General features: G+C 36.0%; 1 protein-coding gene and 1 long non-coding RNA gene across 8 annotated transcripts in view; one reads left to right on the forward strand and one right to left on the reverse strand.

The window, feature by feature from the left end:
* LOC101907203 (uncharacterized) overlaps positions 1 to 8960 on the forward strand; it is a 143176-nt gene extending 134216 nt beyond the window's left edge. For both annotated transcript variants that reach the window (XR_009492081.1, XR_813889.4), the window contains exon 7: positions 6624 to 8960. This is a non-coding gene — a long non-coding RNA (uncharacterized lncRNA). The remainder of the gene's footprint in view (positions 1 to 6623) is intronic.
* The window catches only part of UBE3A (ubiquitin protein ligase E3A), a 96429-nt gene that overhangs the window by 18542 nt on the left and 64313 nt on the right, over positions 1 to 13574 (reverse strand). For 5 of the 6 annotated variants that reach the window (XM_005221700.5, XM_024981863.2, XM_024981865.2 and 2 more), the window contains 2 exon segments: positions 12690 to 12994; positions 4822 to 6068 (listed from right to left, as the gene is read on the reverse strand). In XM_005221700.5, coding sequence (XP_005221757.1) covers positions 4822 to 6068; positions 12690 to 12994 — 1552 coding nt within the window. 6 annotated transcript variants of the gene reach the window in all.

The raw sequence follows: 13574 nt of genomic DNA on the forward strand, positions 1-13574 counted from the left end.
ATTTCTCTTAAAATAAGCACTTCTAATTCATTATTCAATTACAAAAGACTTAAGAACTAAATGGCAAAGGTAAATTACTTAATGTAGTAGACACATACCATTTAAAATTGAATTTTTTAAATCAAAAGCTATCCTGAAGGTAGGATATTTGGAAATTGGAAGAATATACGTCAATGAACATTCTGAAAAGGAGAATTTATATGCACCCTTCATTTATTTTTATATACAGGTTTTCTTGTTGTCTAGTTACTAAGTTGTATCCAACTCTTTTGCAACCCCATGAACTGTAGCCCACCTGGCTCCTCTGTCCATGGGATTTCCCAAGCAAGAATATTAGAGTGGGTAGCCATTTCCTTTTCTAGAAGATCTTCCTGACTCAGGGATCAAACCCGCATCTCTTGCATTATATTCTTTACCACATCAAATTTTGACTGGAATAATAAGATTTTTAGATTATCCAGACACATTTAGTTTTTTCATTTTTCCATAGAGATGAAGTTGCTTTATCTTAACTATAAATGTTTGGGTAAGAGCCAAATATAATATAATCACATCTCCCTGTGAGACCAGGAACTGTTAGTTCTACTTATAATTCTGCCATTAATTTCTATAGGTTAGAATCTGAGTCTCATTTTCCTCCCATAACACTAAGGAGTCTGACAAGTTTCACTGCTTTAAACTATTTGGTGCTGAGAATCTACGTAGATCTACTTCATTCTCTTGTTCTACTTAAAGGACATAAACCAAGCACAAAGTTCTTCAACTAGAATCAATCTTAAGAAACTATAATGGCCACTGCACTAAGCATAATATAGTGAATGTAGAAGATATAATCAAGCATACCAAAGGGCCACAGAGTACTCCTAAAGGACTACCTAAAAGTAGGTCAGTTGACAAGTAAAGAATCAAGTTTTGTTTCAACAATAACTAACGGTGTCTAACAAGGAAAATGCTGGGGACTAGATTAGATAGTACCAGCAAAGTCAAAAGAAAAAAACCAAAAAAAATAAAGGGTGAGTGATTTTTAGAAGAGATTGAGCATGATCTCTCGACAGTCCAGTCATTTGTCTGCATCAACTTTCATCTTTTTTGGACTCTCCTATCCAATTCTACATCTCATGTTCAGATGTGAGGCGCACAAAGAGGTAAATGTTATTAGCAAAATACTGTAAATAACCTCATCACATTAGAACTTTTCTCATTCAAATTGAAAGCTGAGTTCTGAGCCTATTTATCACTGTATTGGGACTTCCCTGGTGGCCCAGTGGTAAAGAATCTGCCTGCAATGCAGGAGACGCTGGGTTTGATCATGGGTTAGGAAGATGCCCTGGAGAAGAAAATGATAACCCACTCCATTCTTATCTGGGAAATCCCATGGACTGTGGAGCCTGGCGGGCTACAGTCCATGGGGTCCCAGAAGAGTTAAGACATGACTTGGCAACTAAACATCATCATCACTGTACTCTTTCCTAAGGAACAACAAAAAATAGTGAAAATAAGTTTTAGGGAGAAATATTCAACTAATTTAAGGGTGTAGGGGTAGTTCTTAAACAATCCTGATATCTATTTGTGGAAAGACAACTGATATATTATATTTCATTGATTCTTAAAATCTGCTTTTCTGTTTTTATACTTTAATGTATCTGAAATCAGGATATAACATAAAATTGATAGCATCTCAAAACTAAACTGGCAGCATTTTTTCTTTTTAATGGTAATAACAGTGTGCCCTACAACCAGTGAATGATATGTTAAGTTTGATAAAAATACTGTAAACACTAATAATACTCCTATTGTCATCGAAAACATTCCTCCAAAAACTCCAATTAGGGAACAATCTGCTACTCTGCTTTGAATTACATAGTACATGAAACCACTGAATACTATTTTTCTTTTAAAACAAAAAGTCTGTAATCAGTAAGTGAAGTTACTACCCCTCCCTTCAAGTTAGTCAGTCTTAGAATAACTGACAAATAAGATCCAACAGAAAACATACTCAAGAGTGCCATATATGTATAACCAATTTCCAGGCCTCATTTATAAACTAATGAGTAGACAGGTTTTAAGGCTTCTTTTAGCTCTTAAAAGTCTAAGACTCTATAACCTTAATTATTTAATTATTAATATTGAACCCACCACAAAGTTTCTCATCTCGTCTTCTTTTCCTGGCCGTACTCTGTAGTTCAAAATTAGCAGGTCGTAAGAAAGTGGTTGGGCTTCCAAGGTGGTGCTAGCAGTGGTAAAGTGTCTCCTACCAAGGCAGGAGACATAAGAGACACAGGTTCGATTCCTGGGTCAGGAGGATCCCCCGGAGGGCATGGCAACCTACTCCAGTATTCTAGCCTGGAGAGTCCCATGGACAGAGGAGCCTGGTGGGCTACAGTCCATAGGGTCACAAAGAGTCAGACACAACTGAAGCAACTTAGCATACATGCACACAAGATAGTGGTCAATAGGTTTATTTTGCTTATCAAATTGTGATATAAAAAGATGAGGCTTAAAAAAGGCAAAGTAGATCTTTGGGGAACGAGATGTTGAAACTCCATCAGTATTTTCTACAGTGTACCCTGAGAGGATCACCTTACACTACTTGTTATTGTATCACCTGCTATGAATGTTCCCTCAACATTTGCAGATTATCAATGTGACTACCATCATCTATTTTGATGCTTTAAAAAATAAAAAAAAATCTTTTCACACTGTTACGAAAGATGGAAAGAAGGGAGGGAGAGAAGTGAAGAGCGGAAGAAAATGAGACTAAAATCTGTTTAATGTGTGCCCCTAAGCTCCTCAGCAATCATGATTCATCTTTACATCTCTACTGCTTAGCAAAGTGCCTCACATAAAGGGTTTCTGAAGTGGTAATATTCAAGTACAGATGTTACCCAATGAACACTAGCTTTGATATAATAAGCCAAACATAAGGGGGAAAAAAAATTTGTTAGCATAATTTAAAAGCTCACAGTTAACTTTACCCTAACACTTGCTCAAAGGAAGTCCTTATAAACCAAAACGGTTATTTGCTCAAAATTCTGGAGGTTTAATTTTTAAAATAGAATAAAATAAGTATACAATAAGCACCTAAACTTCTGTAGGTTCTTCATCTTGCTTTACTGGAGTATCGGGGGAATGGGACACAGGCAGAGGGAAAGAATAGATTTCTGAGAGGGCAGTTAGTAAGGCAGAAAATTTTTTAAAACTCTGGATTGAGTCTTACAGAGTTAATTTCAAAGGTCAGGTATAGCTTTTGCTGGAAACACATCAAAGGATCCCAAACCCCAAAAGACAAAGATAAAACGTGTAGTTTAGGGATTTGCTCTTCTAACAATGGAAATTCACAGACAGACCTCAACATGCTTTCTATAAAACATCATCACTTCCTTATACAATATCCTATCATTCTGCTAAACTATAGAAAATAAGTTACTAGCTGCCTGAAGATCAGTTATTAAGTATAGTACATTATTAGTTATTCATGTAGCTCAAAACCACTAAAATAAAATTAAAAGGACACCAGAAAGCAGCAATGGTAATTACTTCAAGCAACCACTGCCCTTTCCTGTCTCTGGCGAAAAACTGCCTGAGTTTCTTAAATAATGTAGAATCTTCAACACTAGAAATATATTTCGTATTAAAAACACACACACACACAAACAGTAAAAGAGAAGTACAGAATTCCACACCTTTTAAATTTCCAAGATGTCCAACAACTCTCCCCAATGATTTAGTTTTATAAATTCTCAGTTTTAGACAAATCTAATTCTAAAACTAAAGTACATTTTGAAATAAGTATCATTACTTTCTACTTATCTGTGCCATGGGCTCTTTTCCTTTATAAGTATATAAGACTGACTATATCTTAATTTTAGTTGCCATTAAATTTTACTTGAAGTTGATGAAATACAACTAGTAATACCAGGTATACCTAATATTATAAATACAACAACACTCTGTGATAAAGAACCCTCTGACAAATGTAAATGTTGGTACATGTGATTGGCATCTGGATTCTGTCTTCTAGCCAGGCTTATATTCTTAAATGAGGACAGTAAATTTTTACTTTCTGTGGAGGTAAAGAATGAACAAAAAGCAACGTTATCTGAAAGAGGGTACATGTATTCTCAGCATTCTCCCTCTCCCTAGACTGGAATGATTATACAGGCACCATTAATTGTAAGATTCCTGGAATAGTTGTTTTCCCACAAGTGCCAACCAACTCTAAGGCCCTGCACAGTCCGTATGTACATTGAAGTGGGAGGAAACTCACAGCCCAGCAGTGCTTTACAGGGACACTCAGGGTGACCCAGCAGGGATGCTCACTCGCAGCGTGCTCCAGGCTGGGTCACTTCATCTACCTCACAAATTTTACACGATGGAATTTTTAGACACCACTTCTATTTTATGGTGTGGTATTATCCTACCACTTCTCCCCAGTAAGACTTAACATTCATACTTATTATCGGGTATCTCCCAAGTCCCCTTGTTCTGTGTTCTAAAACATCCACTTCTCTTCTGAATGAAAAAACTTCAGGGGTTAGTTGTCAAATTTAGAAAATTTATTCTTTTTCAAAGAGAGAGTTAACCATGATACAAGACAATCAATATTTTGTGGAACATTTATAAACTTGGACAGGGCAACAACAAAAGTATAGTACTTACAATAAAAAAAAGTCAATGCGTTCCTATACTATATAGTATCATATACATTCACCCACATCCCCAAAAAGTCACTTATAAAATGAATTCACTGAACTGTATCACAGCACGCCCATCATTAGGTACTGGATCTAGTACTAATTTTTAAACAGTAGCCCAACTTACCCGGACAAGTGCATCATCTATGATATGGTCACGTCTGACTTTGAGTCTCAAATATGGATTCAACTGCTGTCCTTGAACTAAGCTGTAGAGAACAGTAATTCTTCGTTCACTGTACATGCGAATTCTATTGTCATAATATAATCCCAAATTCTTTGTGACAGCATTCAGTATAAAGGGACATGTCATAAAAGAGAACTTGTTCTCTGTTTCTACTTTGAAAAAAGTATAATCTTTATCCATTTCTAGAACATCATTCAGTGGTTCATTAATAAACTCTTCAAAAGGGATAAGTGGTTTTCGACAATCCAGAGTTTTAACAGCAAGTTCAGTTTCCAGTGGGTCCACTCGAGGACCTTTCTTGTTCCTTCTTTCTTCTCCCAATAACTCCTGAAGTGTCAATTCACTGGACTCAGGAAGGGGCTCTTCATCATCTTCTTCATTATGATTTGTGTCTACCTCCCCACCTACTACATTTGCATAGTAAACCATTTTCAAGCACTTGGAAGCAGCAACAATAGCATCATCATCGTTCACTAGATTTCGATTGTTAAAGTCAGTGCTTATGACTTTGTATGTAATAAGCTGCTGAAATGTTTCCATCATTCTCCGAATCTGGTCTGCACTGTATTTAGACCACAGTCTGACCAGTTTTCCTTGGGCTGCAAGGGGTAGCTTACTCATTGCTTTGCAAAATAGTGGCAAAGCCATTTCCAGATATTCAGGACTGTGGAGATTTCTGTTCTCCATGACAATAATGAATAAATTCAGATAATTAGGATCTCGGGAGTATACATTGTGATACGTCAAGTCACATTCCACATTAGGTGACAAATACACAAGTGCATTGAGAAAAGCAGTTTCTATTTTTTCATTAGAGAGCAATCTGGTGTAGACCCTTCTAATAGCCTCAATATCCACAGACACATCATCAGGGCCTAACTTTTGTAAGTTGTTATCTCCTTGTGAGCTATCACTTATCCTTGAGGAAGATGCTTCTGAATCCTCCTCCATAGCTGCTGCGGAACATGCAGCCTTTTCCTTTTCGTCTTCATCTTTATCTTCATCCTTTCCTTGAAGAGATTTCAGTTCTTCCTTGGTGTGTTGCTTAACTTTCCGAAAGCTTTGTACCAATGCTTCAGCACTAGAAAAAACTCTTCCAATAACACGAATTAAAGGGGAATAATCCTCTCTCTCTCTACATAATTCAAGAATTTCATACACCATCTCTTCGGTTAGGTAAGTCACATCTAGAAAATTAGGAGAAGAGAGAACATTTATTTTTATAATATACACGCATGTTTGCTTTAATAAATTCTAGTGAAAAACAAAATAGCCAAATATTTTACACTAAATACCACTTGTGATTTACAACTATTTTTAAAAAGTATCTTTGTTTCAACAAACAAAACATGCTTATCTTTTTTTCCCAATGTACTAGTAACAGCAGTACAACCTTACTCATTCTTTTATATTCTATATACATTCTTATACACAGCTCAAACTTAATGAGCTCAAACTCTTTTCACAATGATGGCATATATTAACATGCACCATTAACTGTAAATATGGATCAAGGATATCATGTGCTGATTCATCACATTCCTCACTGTAGACCAGAAACAACAACATATTTCTGAGAGGTTTCTCACTTCACTATTGTTTTCAAAAGACTAGGACTGAGGCAATGTTTTCAGAAAGGTTCCTTCAGAGTCTTCTTTTGGAAACAGCCCACGTCCTAAAACCAAACCAGTTCCTTTCTGAGTCTTCCTTTATACTTGTTTTTTCTTTTTTTTCCCCCCCAGGTTGACCATTCTGTGGGTGACGGAGAAGAATTAATATTATCACTAACCATACACTCTGAAGTTGACAGATACTGCCATATGCAGCCAAGTAATAGGCTGGAATAAATCTTACACGGGAACAGGAAATAGTTACAGAGTAATTAAAAAACAGAGTGGGAAGAAGGCAACTTACAAGCAGACAAGAGAAACATAACTACTGCTGCTGCTGCTGCTGCTAAGTCTGCTTCAGCCGTGTTCGACTCTGTGCAACCCCACAGATAGCAAGCAGCCCACCAGGCTCCTCCATCCACAGGATTTTCCAGGCAAGAACACTGGAGTGGGTTGCCATTTCCTTCTCCAAAACATACCACTAGTAGTCACCAAAATTTACTTCCTCTCCTTTCTGGGTACAGAGTTGGACACATTCTCCTTCTTTCCCAGCTTTCTGAGATAAGTGCTACTTTCAGGCCAAGGCTCTTCTCCCTCTGGCTAATGGGATGACACTCCTAGGATGATTCTGAAAATTGTGCTGAGGATAATAGTTGCCAATAAAGCTCCATCTTTGAATGACTGCGTGAACCAGAACTCTCTGCCAATCCAGGATATTACAATTGTTGGACGAGCTAGAAATAAATTTCCACTGTTTGTAATAAGACAGCATTCGTTCTGGAGTCTACTTAATATTGCACTCTAGCTGATCCTTACAAGAAGCCTTTCATTTCCTCCACCTTGACTTCAGTCTTTAAAATACAAGTAATGGTTATCTCCCCTAAACTGATGTTACCACTGTTTTTTCAGCTTGTAATATTTAAATCCATGGGAGTTTATTAAGATTTTCTATTATATCCATTCTTCCCTATAAAGAAATAATATCCTAAGGCAAAAATGACAGGAGATCATGAAAGGCCAGACTGAATTCAACTTACTACACATTTTCACAGTTACAAAAATGCTAACAAGGTGAAATGCTAATGAAATCAAAGAAGAAATAAAAAAGAAGAGAACACTTCAAGGACTTTTTGAGATAAAAATATCTGGAGCAATGGATTGTTACAGACATGACAAAGTCTGTTGCAGTTTGCTGGAATTCATGTTACCTCCCTCTCATATCTGTCTTTAAATAATGTGGCTTAGGCCTACTTAGAAGCTTTTGTTATTAGACTTTTTTATATCTGCCATTATCCTCTTTCAGAAAAACCAGACAACGCTATGACTCTCGTTATCTTTAATGACAAAATTTAAATCTATATGTATATTCCCTTGAGAGGAATAGAGTAAATATAGAGATTATGGAATGCATGAGTACTTAAGAAGACTGCCACTGCATGAGATACATTAGAAAAAGAAAACCTCCATGTGTTCCTTCTCTCACACTTTCCTTACTCAAGAAAAAAATACAAGCCCACACACAAAAATGAACCTTAACACACTATTTTCTAAAACTCCAAGTTCTGATCTTACTCAAATGTTGATTTATTTTGTGCACCTTAATCTGAGCTTTTATAGTGTTTGACCTTTTCAAAGAAGGTACTGAGTGACTGAAGCGGAAAACAATGTAAAACAATCAAACTCAAAAAGTAGCAAACCCCAATGCTTGGGAACATCACACAATACAGCAATGTGTTGACTTAACACTTCATAAAGCTCCCATGAAGTTCAACTAAGAAAAAAAAAACAACTTTAAAATTAAAATAACTATAATGTACTCATTCCATGATTGATTATCAACTAAAAAAAAAAATCAGAAAAATCCATCCTATTATCTGAAATAAGCCTATATAATTACAAATTTTCACTACCAAAGCTGAGAAATATACCTCAGTAACAGTACTTTTTCTGTTATGACTTGCATGAATATCAAATAGTGTGTGCTCAGTCTTGTCTGACTCTTTGTGATCCCATGAGCTGTAGGCCATCAGCCTCTGTCCGTGGAATTTTCCAGGCAGGAAAACTGGAGTGGTTTGCCATTTCCTACTCCAGAAATTCTCTCTGACCCAGGGATCAAACCCAAATCTCCTGCACTGGCAGGCAGATTCTTTACTACTGTGCCACTGGGAAAACCCCAAGGTATAAAAGAAAATGTTTTAACAGTCAACAATTTATTGTATATTATAAGTACTTCAATAAAATAAAACTTCAATAACAACAAATTATGGGATACAATAATAAAATAAATGTATTTTAAATGAAAATACATAAGCAAAAGTGCTTCAATGCTATGGTCAAATAACTACATTAAATAAAAAGATGAGTGAAAATAGCCTTTACAACAGTAGAAAACCAAATTTCACTTTACAAATCAATAGCAAAAAGAAGAATAAATACTCTGGGCAAAGATAATTAAAAATATGAAAGTTCCATGTTATTTGTGTGTGTGTGTATTCTGATCCTTAATTATTATCAAACGTGTCTGGCATTACTCAAAGTACTCAAATGTTTGACAGGTAAGATTAACCAATTACTAAAAGGATATGAAATATTTAATGACCAAACACAATATCTCATTCTAAACTAACAGAAGAAGGTCTATGTTTTATGCTTGCTAATACCCCAAGACTTTTGTGTCCTGAGCCATATCAATTTAGTTTGCATGGCTTTATTAACTTACTTTCTCTACTGTAATTACGTCTTAACTCCAAAGGAAGGACTAAAATCACTTCATATCTGAAATGTGATCCTCTGAAACTGCTCTCTTCCCTCCAGCTCTCTAATACATCCAGGCAGGTACTTTATGCTAGCTAACTCCAAATTCATTCACCAATCTTTATCATGACATGCCATTATGAAAGAAACTGCGAAAACTAAACACTAGTATTCCAATCCTCACTCGCACTTGGGGGACCGATTTATGAAACAGGTCTGCAGACCTCAGTGGAAGTCTATCAGTAGGTTTCTGAGGGTTTGCTTTCCTGATAAATGAGGCAAACATGACTAATTCATATTTTGAGTAGAAAAAAAATCATTTATTTTTTATTAGTAGATAAAATAAGCTAACTAGTATCACCATTTCAAATTATGAAAACAAAGACTATAGAGGTAGCTACACATCATAAAACTGTTCTTTAACAAATTAAAAAAAAATGTGCTGTGCTCAGTCATGTCCAACTCTTTGGGACCCATGGACAGTAGCCCATCAGGCTCCTCTGTCCATGAAACTTTCCAGGCAAGAATACTGGAATGGATAGCCATTTCCTACTCCAGGGGATCTTCTGACCCAGGGATCCAACCCATGTCTCTTAAGTCTTCTGCATTGGCAGGCAGATACTCTACCACTGCACCACCTGGGAACATTTCAAGACCACTTTTCATATTGGCTAGTAAAAATTATCAAACTGTGGCAGAAATAAAAATGAAGCACTCCAAATAGTTTTCGTAATTTTGAATAAATTATTCAGATATGTTTATAGGAAAGGGAACAAGTGATATATTTTGTCTATTAACTTTAAGAAGATATATTCGAAAACAATGTTATTGACAAAAATCTTAATCTATCCCTTTAATCAAAAGAATAACAGCTTTGTCATCAAAGGATAATTTTAGTCATGTAGATAATTATCATCATTATGACAAATGGACCCTTGTACTGTACAACATATAAAATTTCTTAATATGATTCCAACCTCTACTTTTATATTTGCTTTAGAGTAAAAGACATTTTAAAATGCAAATGATTAGTGAATGAACAGCTTCCAAATGCTGAACCACCAAAATACCAGATTTTTATCACACCACAAAATCTAATCTTTGGTCCTTGATACCAGACTGGCAACACATTCTTTTACAGCCACACCCTCTAAGAATAAATCCTTAGGTTTGTTCTATTAAAAACACATAGGCATCTTCTTCTAAACTTCAATAATCTCTTCCTGGAAAGTGTGAAACTGCTAACTGGAGTGTATTTCCCATTATTTTAATGGGAAAAAAATTACAACATGTTCTTTTAAGATAATGCAAAAAAAATCCTAATTTCTTAATATGCAACCAATACATGGTAAGTAGCTATTATAAATAACTATCCAGTTAGGACACAGGACACTGTGCTTCCTAATCATCAAATCATAAAGTTGTTAACGCTCTGCATGCCGTAAACATGGCTTATGTTTGGACAGCAACGTTCTAGAGCCACATACCCTGTTGGTGACATGTCATGCCCTTTAGAACATCTTCAAGTGTTTCTGACATTCTACTAATTCTACATAAAAAGTACCAACATTTTATCCACATAGTGTTTTGCTTAAAATGTTAAGCTGAATCTTTCAGACATAAGTATAAATTAGCTAAAAGGACACTGCATTTTGAGATATAAACATTCTAACATTTGGGTATCATGAGGCATTCTACTGAGAAAACAATAATTGAGACATTTTTGTATGATATACCTATATATTTTATATGTGTATTTGAATAATATTCTTAATCTATACCATTTTATACTTAAATTCTCATGCAAAATCAGAGTTTAGGGCAAACTATTCAATACTCAAAACTGAAATTAGAGCTAGCAAATATAATTGGCACTCAAAAGTACTAGTGGCATTGACGCATTCATGATTCCTGGTGGAAACATACAACAGTGAATACAGATGCTGCCAGAAAAAGGGGACGGAAGAAGAGTGTTGCAGACTGGAAGAACAAACTGCTAAATTATACAGATTTGAGCTTAAACAGTACACGAAGACTGGGATTAACCACTGCTGTTGCTGCTGCTGCTAAGTCGCTTCAGTCGTGTCCGACTCTGTGTGACCCCATAGACGGCAGCCCACCAGGTTCCCCTGTCCCTGGGATTCCACTAAGTACCTCTAATCCAGATAAAGCACATAGCCAAAAAGATGGGTACACCCATCCTGTATTATAAACCTCAATGGCTTGCTGCATTCAACTGTGACAGCACACCCTACATTCACAGTAACTGTTGTTCTTGTGATACACATTTACTGGGAAAATGCACATAATGTGCTGGTGATTCAGTCGCTCAGTCGTGTCTGACTCTTGCAACCCCACAGACTGTAACCTGCCAGGCTGCTCTGTCCATGGGATTCTCCAGGCAAGAATACTGGAGTGGGTAGCCATTTCCTTCTCCAAGGGATCTTTCCCACCCAGGAATCAAATCCCAGTCTCCTGCATTGCAGGCAGATTCTTTACTGACTGAGCTATATGGGAAGCCCTTCTTTTACATTATACATATTAACAACATTCCCTTATTTATCTAAGGTGTGCACTAATTCACAGAATAGAAATATTCACACAATAAAGTTGTATAAAGTTGTAAGAACTGCTTTATTGTGGAAATGAATAGAAGCTATAACACAACAACATTTCACTAATTTAAACTTGATTCAAATGACGTTACTGAAAACTTTATAGAGATTTAACTTATATACATCCTAAACAAAAAGCTTCCTTTTTTAAAACAGAATTACCTCTGGGCAGGGCTGTCATTCATTCAGAAATTCAATTAGCTTGTTTCTAATACTGATTTGCCTTCACTGGGAGAAAGAAAACTTGGGTGATTAGACAGCAAAGTAAGGCTTGGATGGAGTCTACCATTGTTAGGTAATGATTCTTGGCAGTATGAGTGTGCTAAATGCCTGGGAGAAGATGAGCATGATACAGAAAGAATAAATTAGAAGGAAAAACATTATTCTTCAGGTAACTATTACAACATTTGCTGTGTCTTCAGAAATAGAAATTCCTCTTTCTGCTCCGTCTGCTATATAGTGCTCAGGTTCCAAAATGCATTCCAGATATTAGGCCAGCTATTCTAAGCTGGTTGACTTCATGGCCAGCTTATGTGATTAACTACTACGTAATACATTTTTCCTAGTGGAAAACATTTAATATTTCTAATCAATCCATTAAGAAATGAACTTTTGGAAATATAATCTGCTTCTAATTAGAGACCATAAGAATAGTGAAAGAGTTAAATCATTAACTCAATTATTATTTAGTTCTGCCCTTTTCCACATAAAAATCAATTCCACTATAAACATGTCCTAAGCAAACGACAACACCAACACCTCACACATTTTGAAAATCTCTAATTTGGTTTTCAGTAAAAAATTCTCAATTAAAAATAGAACAACTTACCTTTAAAATCATCTCTTGCTCCTTGCCCGTCCTTCTTGTTCATTTTTATGTCAGAGCAGTTGTTAGAGGCACCTTTAGAGTTTTCAAGGTAAGCTGAGCTTGCTCCTTTCTTGGAGGGATGAGGATCACAGAGTTTTGCATTAATCTTATAAAGCTCGAGGGCTTTAATAGCTGCTGCATTGTTATCCATACGACGAAAAGTTGGACAGGAAGCACAAAACTCATTCGTGCAGGCCTCATTTCCACAGCCCTCAGTTAACTGGTGGTAGTAGCGTTCTATTAGATGTTTTGCAGCTGCTCGCTTCCTGTACCAGACATTCAAACAATAAGCACAGTGATTAGTACAGCTCTCAGGTACAAAGCTCAACAGATCATCAGCAAGGCAAAAGTTAGTCAAGCACTGAAGTAATAAACTTGCATATTAAGATAAAGTATAGAAAATGGAGATGCGCTACTTACACAAAACCTTTAACTGGAGAAATATTTGATAGCTATTTCTTAAGACCTAGGAGTATCAGTGCTTGTCAAAATACTGTTTTCATAGAATGTGCTTTCCTTTGGTTTGGTGAGTGGGGCTTGTTTGATGTGTTTTAATTGTTTAGCACAACAGCTGAAAAGTTTTGTGACTAAGAGTTTTAGTATGTTATCACTTTAAAATTAACACTAAGAAAATGAAGAGTCTAAAGTACCATTCCAGCTTTCTTTTATATAATCTCCGTTTTGTTTCAACAGTCTGTAAATACTTGATTGATAGGTAACACAGAACTTCTATGCGGAACAAAAAAGACCCCCCCCTTCCCTGTTTCACTATATGGGGAATTTAAAAAGATATTTATAAATAAAATATTCAAAGCTTGTATTATATTGCAAGAAAGTGGCTCAAAA

Source organism: Bos taurus, chromosome 21, assembly GCF_002263795.3.
Source record: "Bos taurus isolate L1 Dominette 01449 registration number 42190680 breed Hereford chromosome 21, ARS-UCD2.0, whole genome shotgun sequence".
In the NCBI taxonomy this organism is placed as follows: domain Eukaryota; kingdom Metazoa; phylum Chordata; class Mammalia; order Artiodactyla; family Bovidae; genus Bos; species Bos taurus.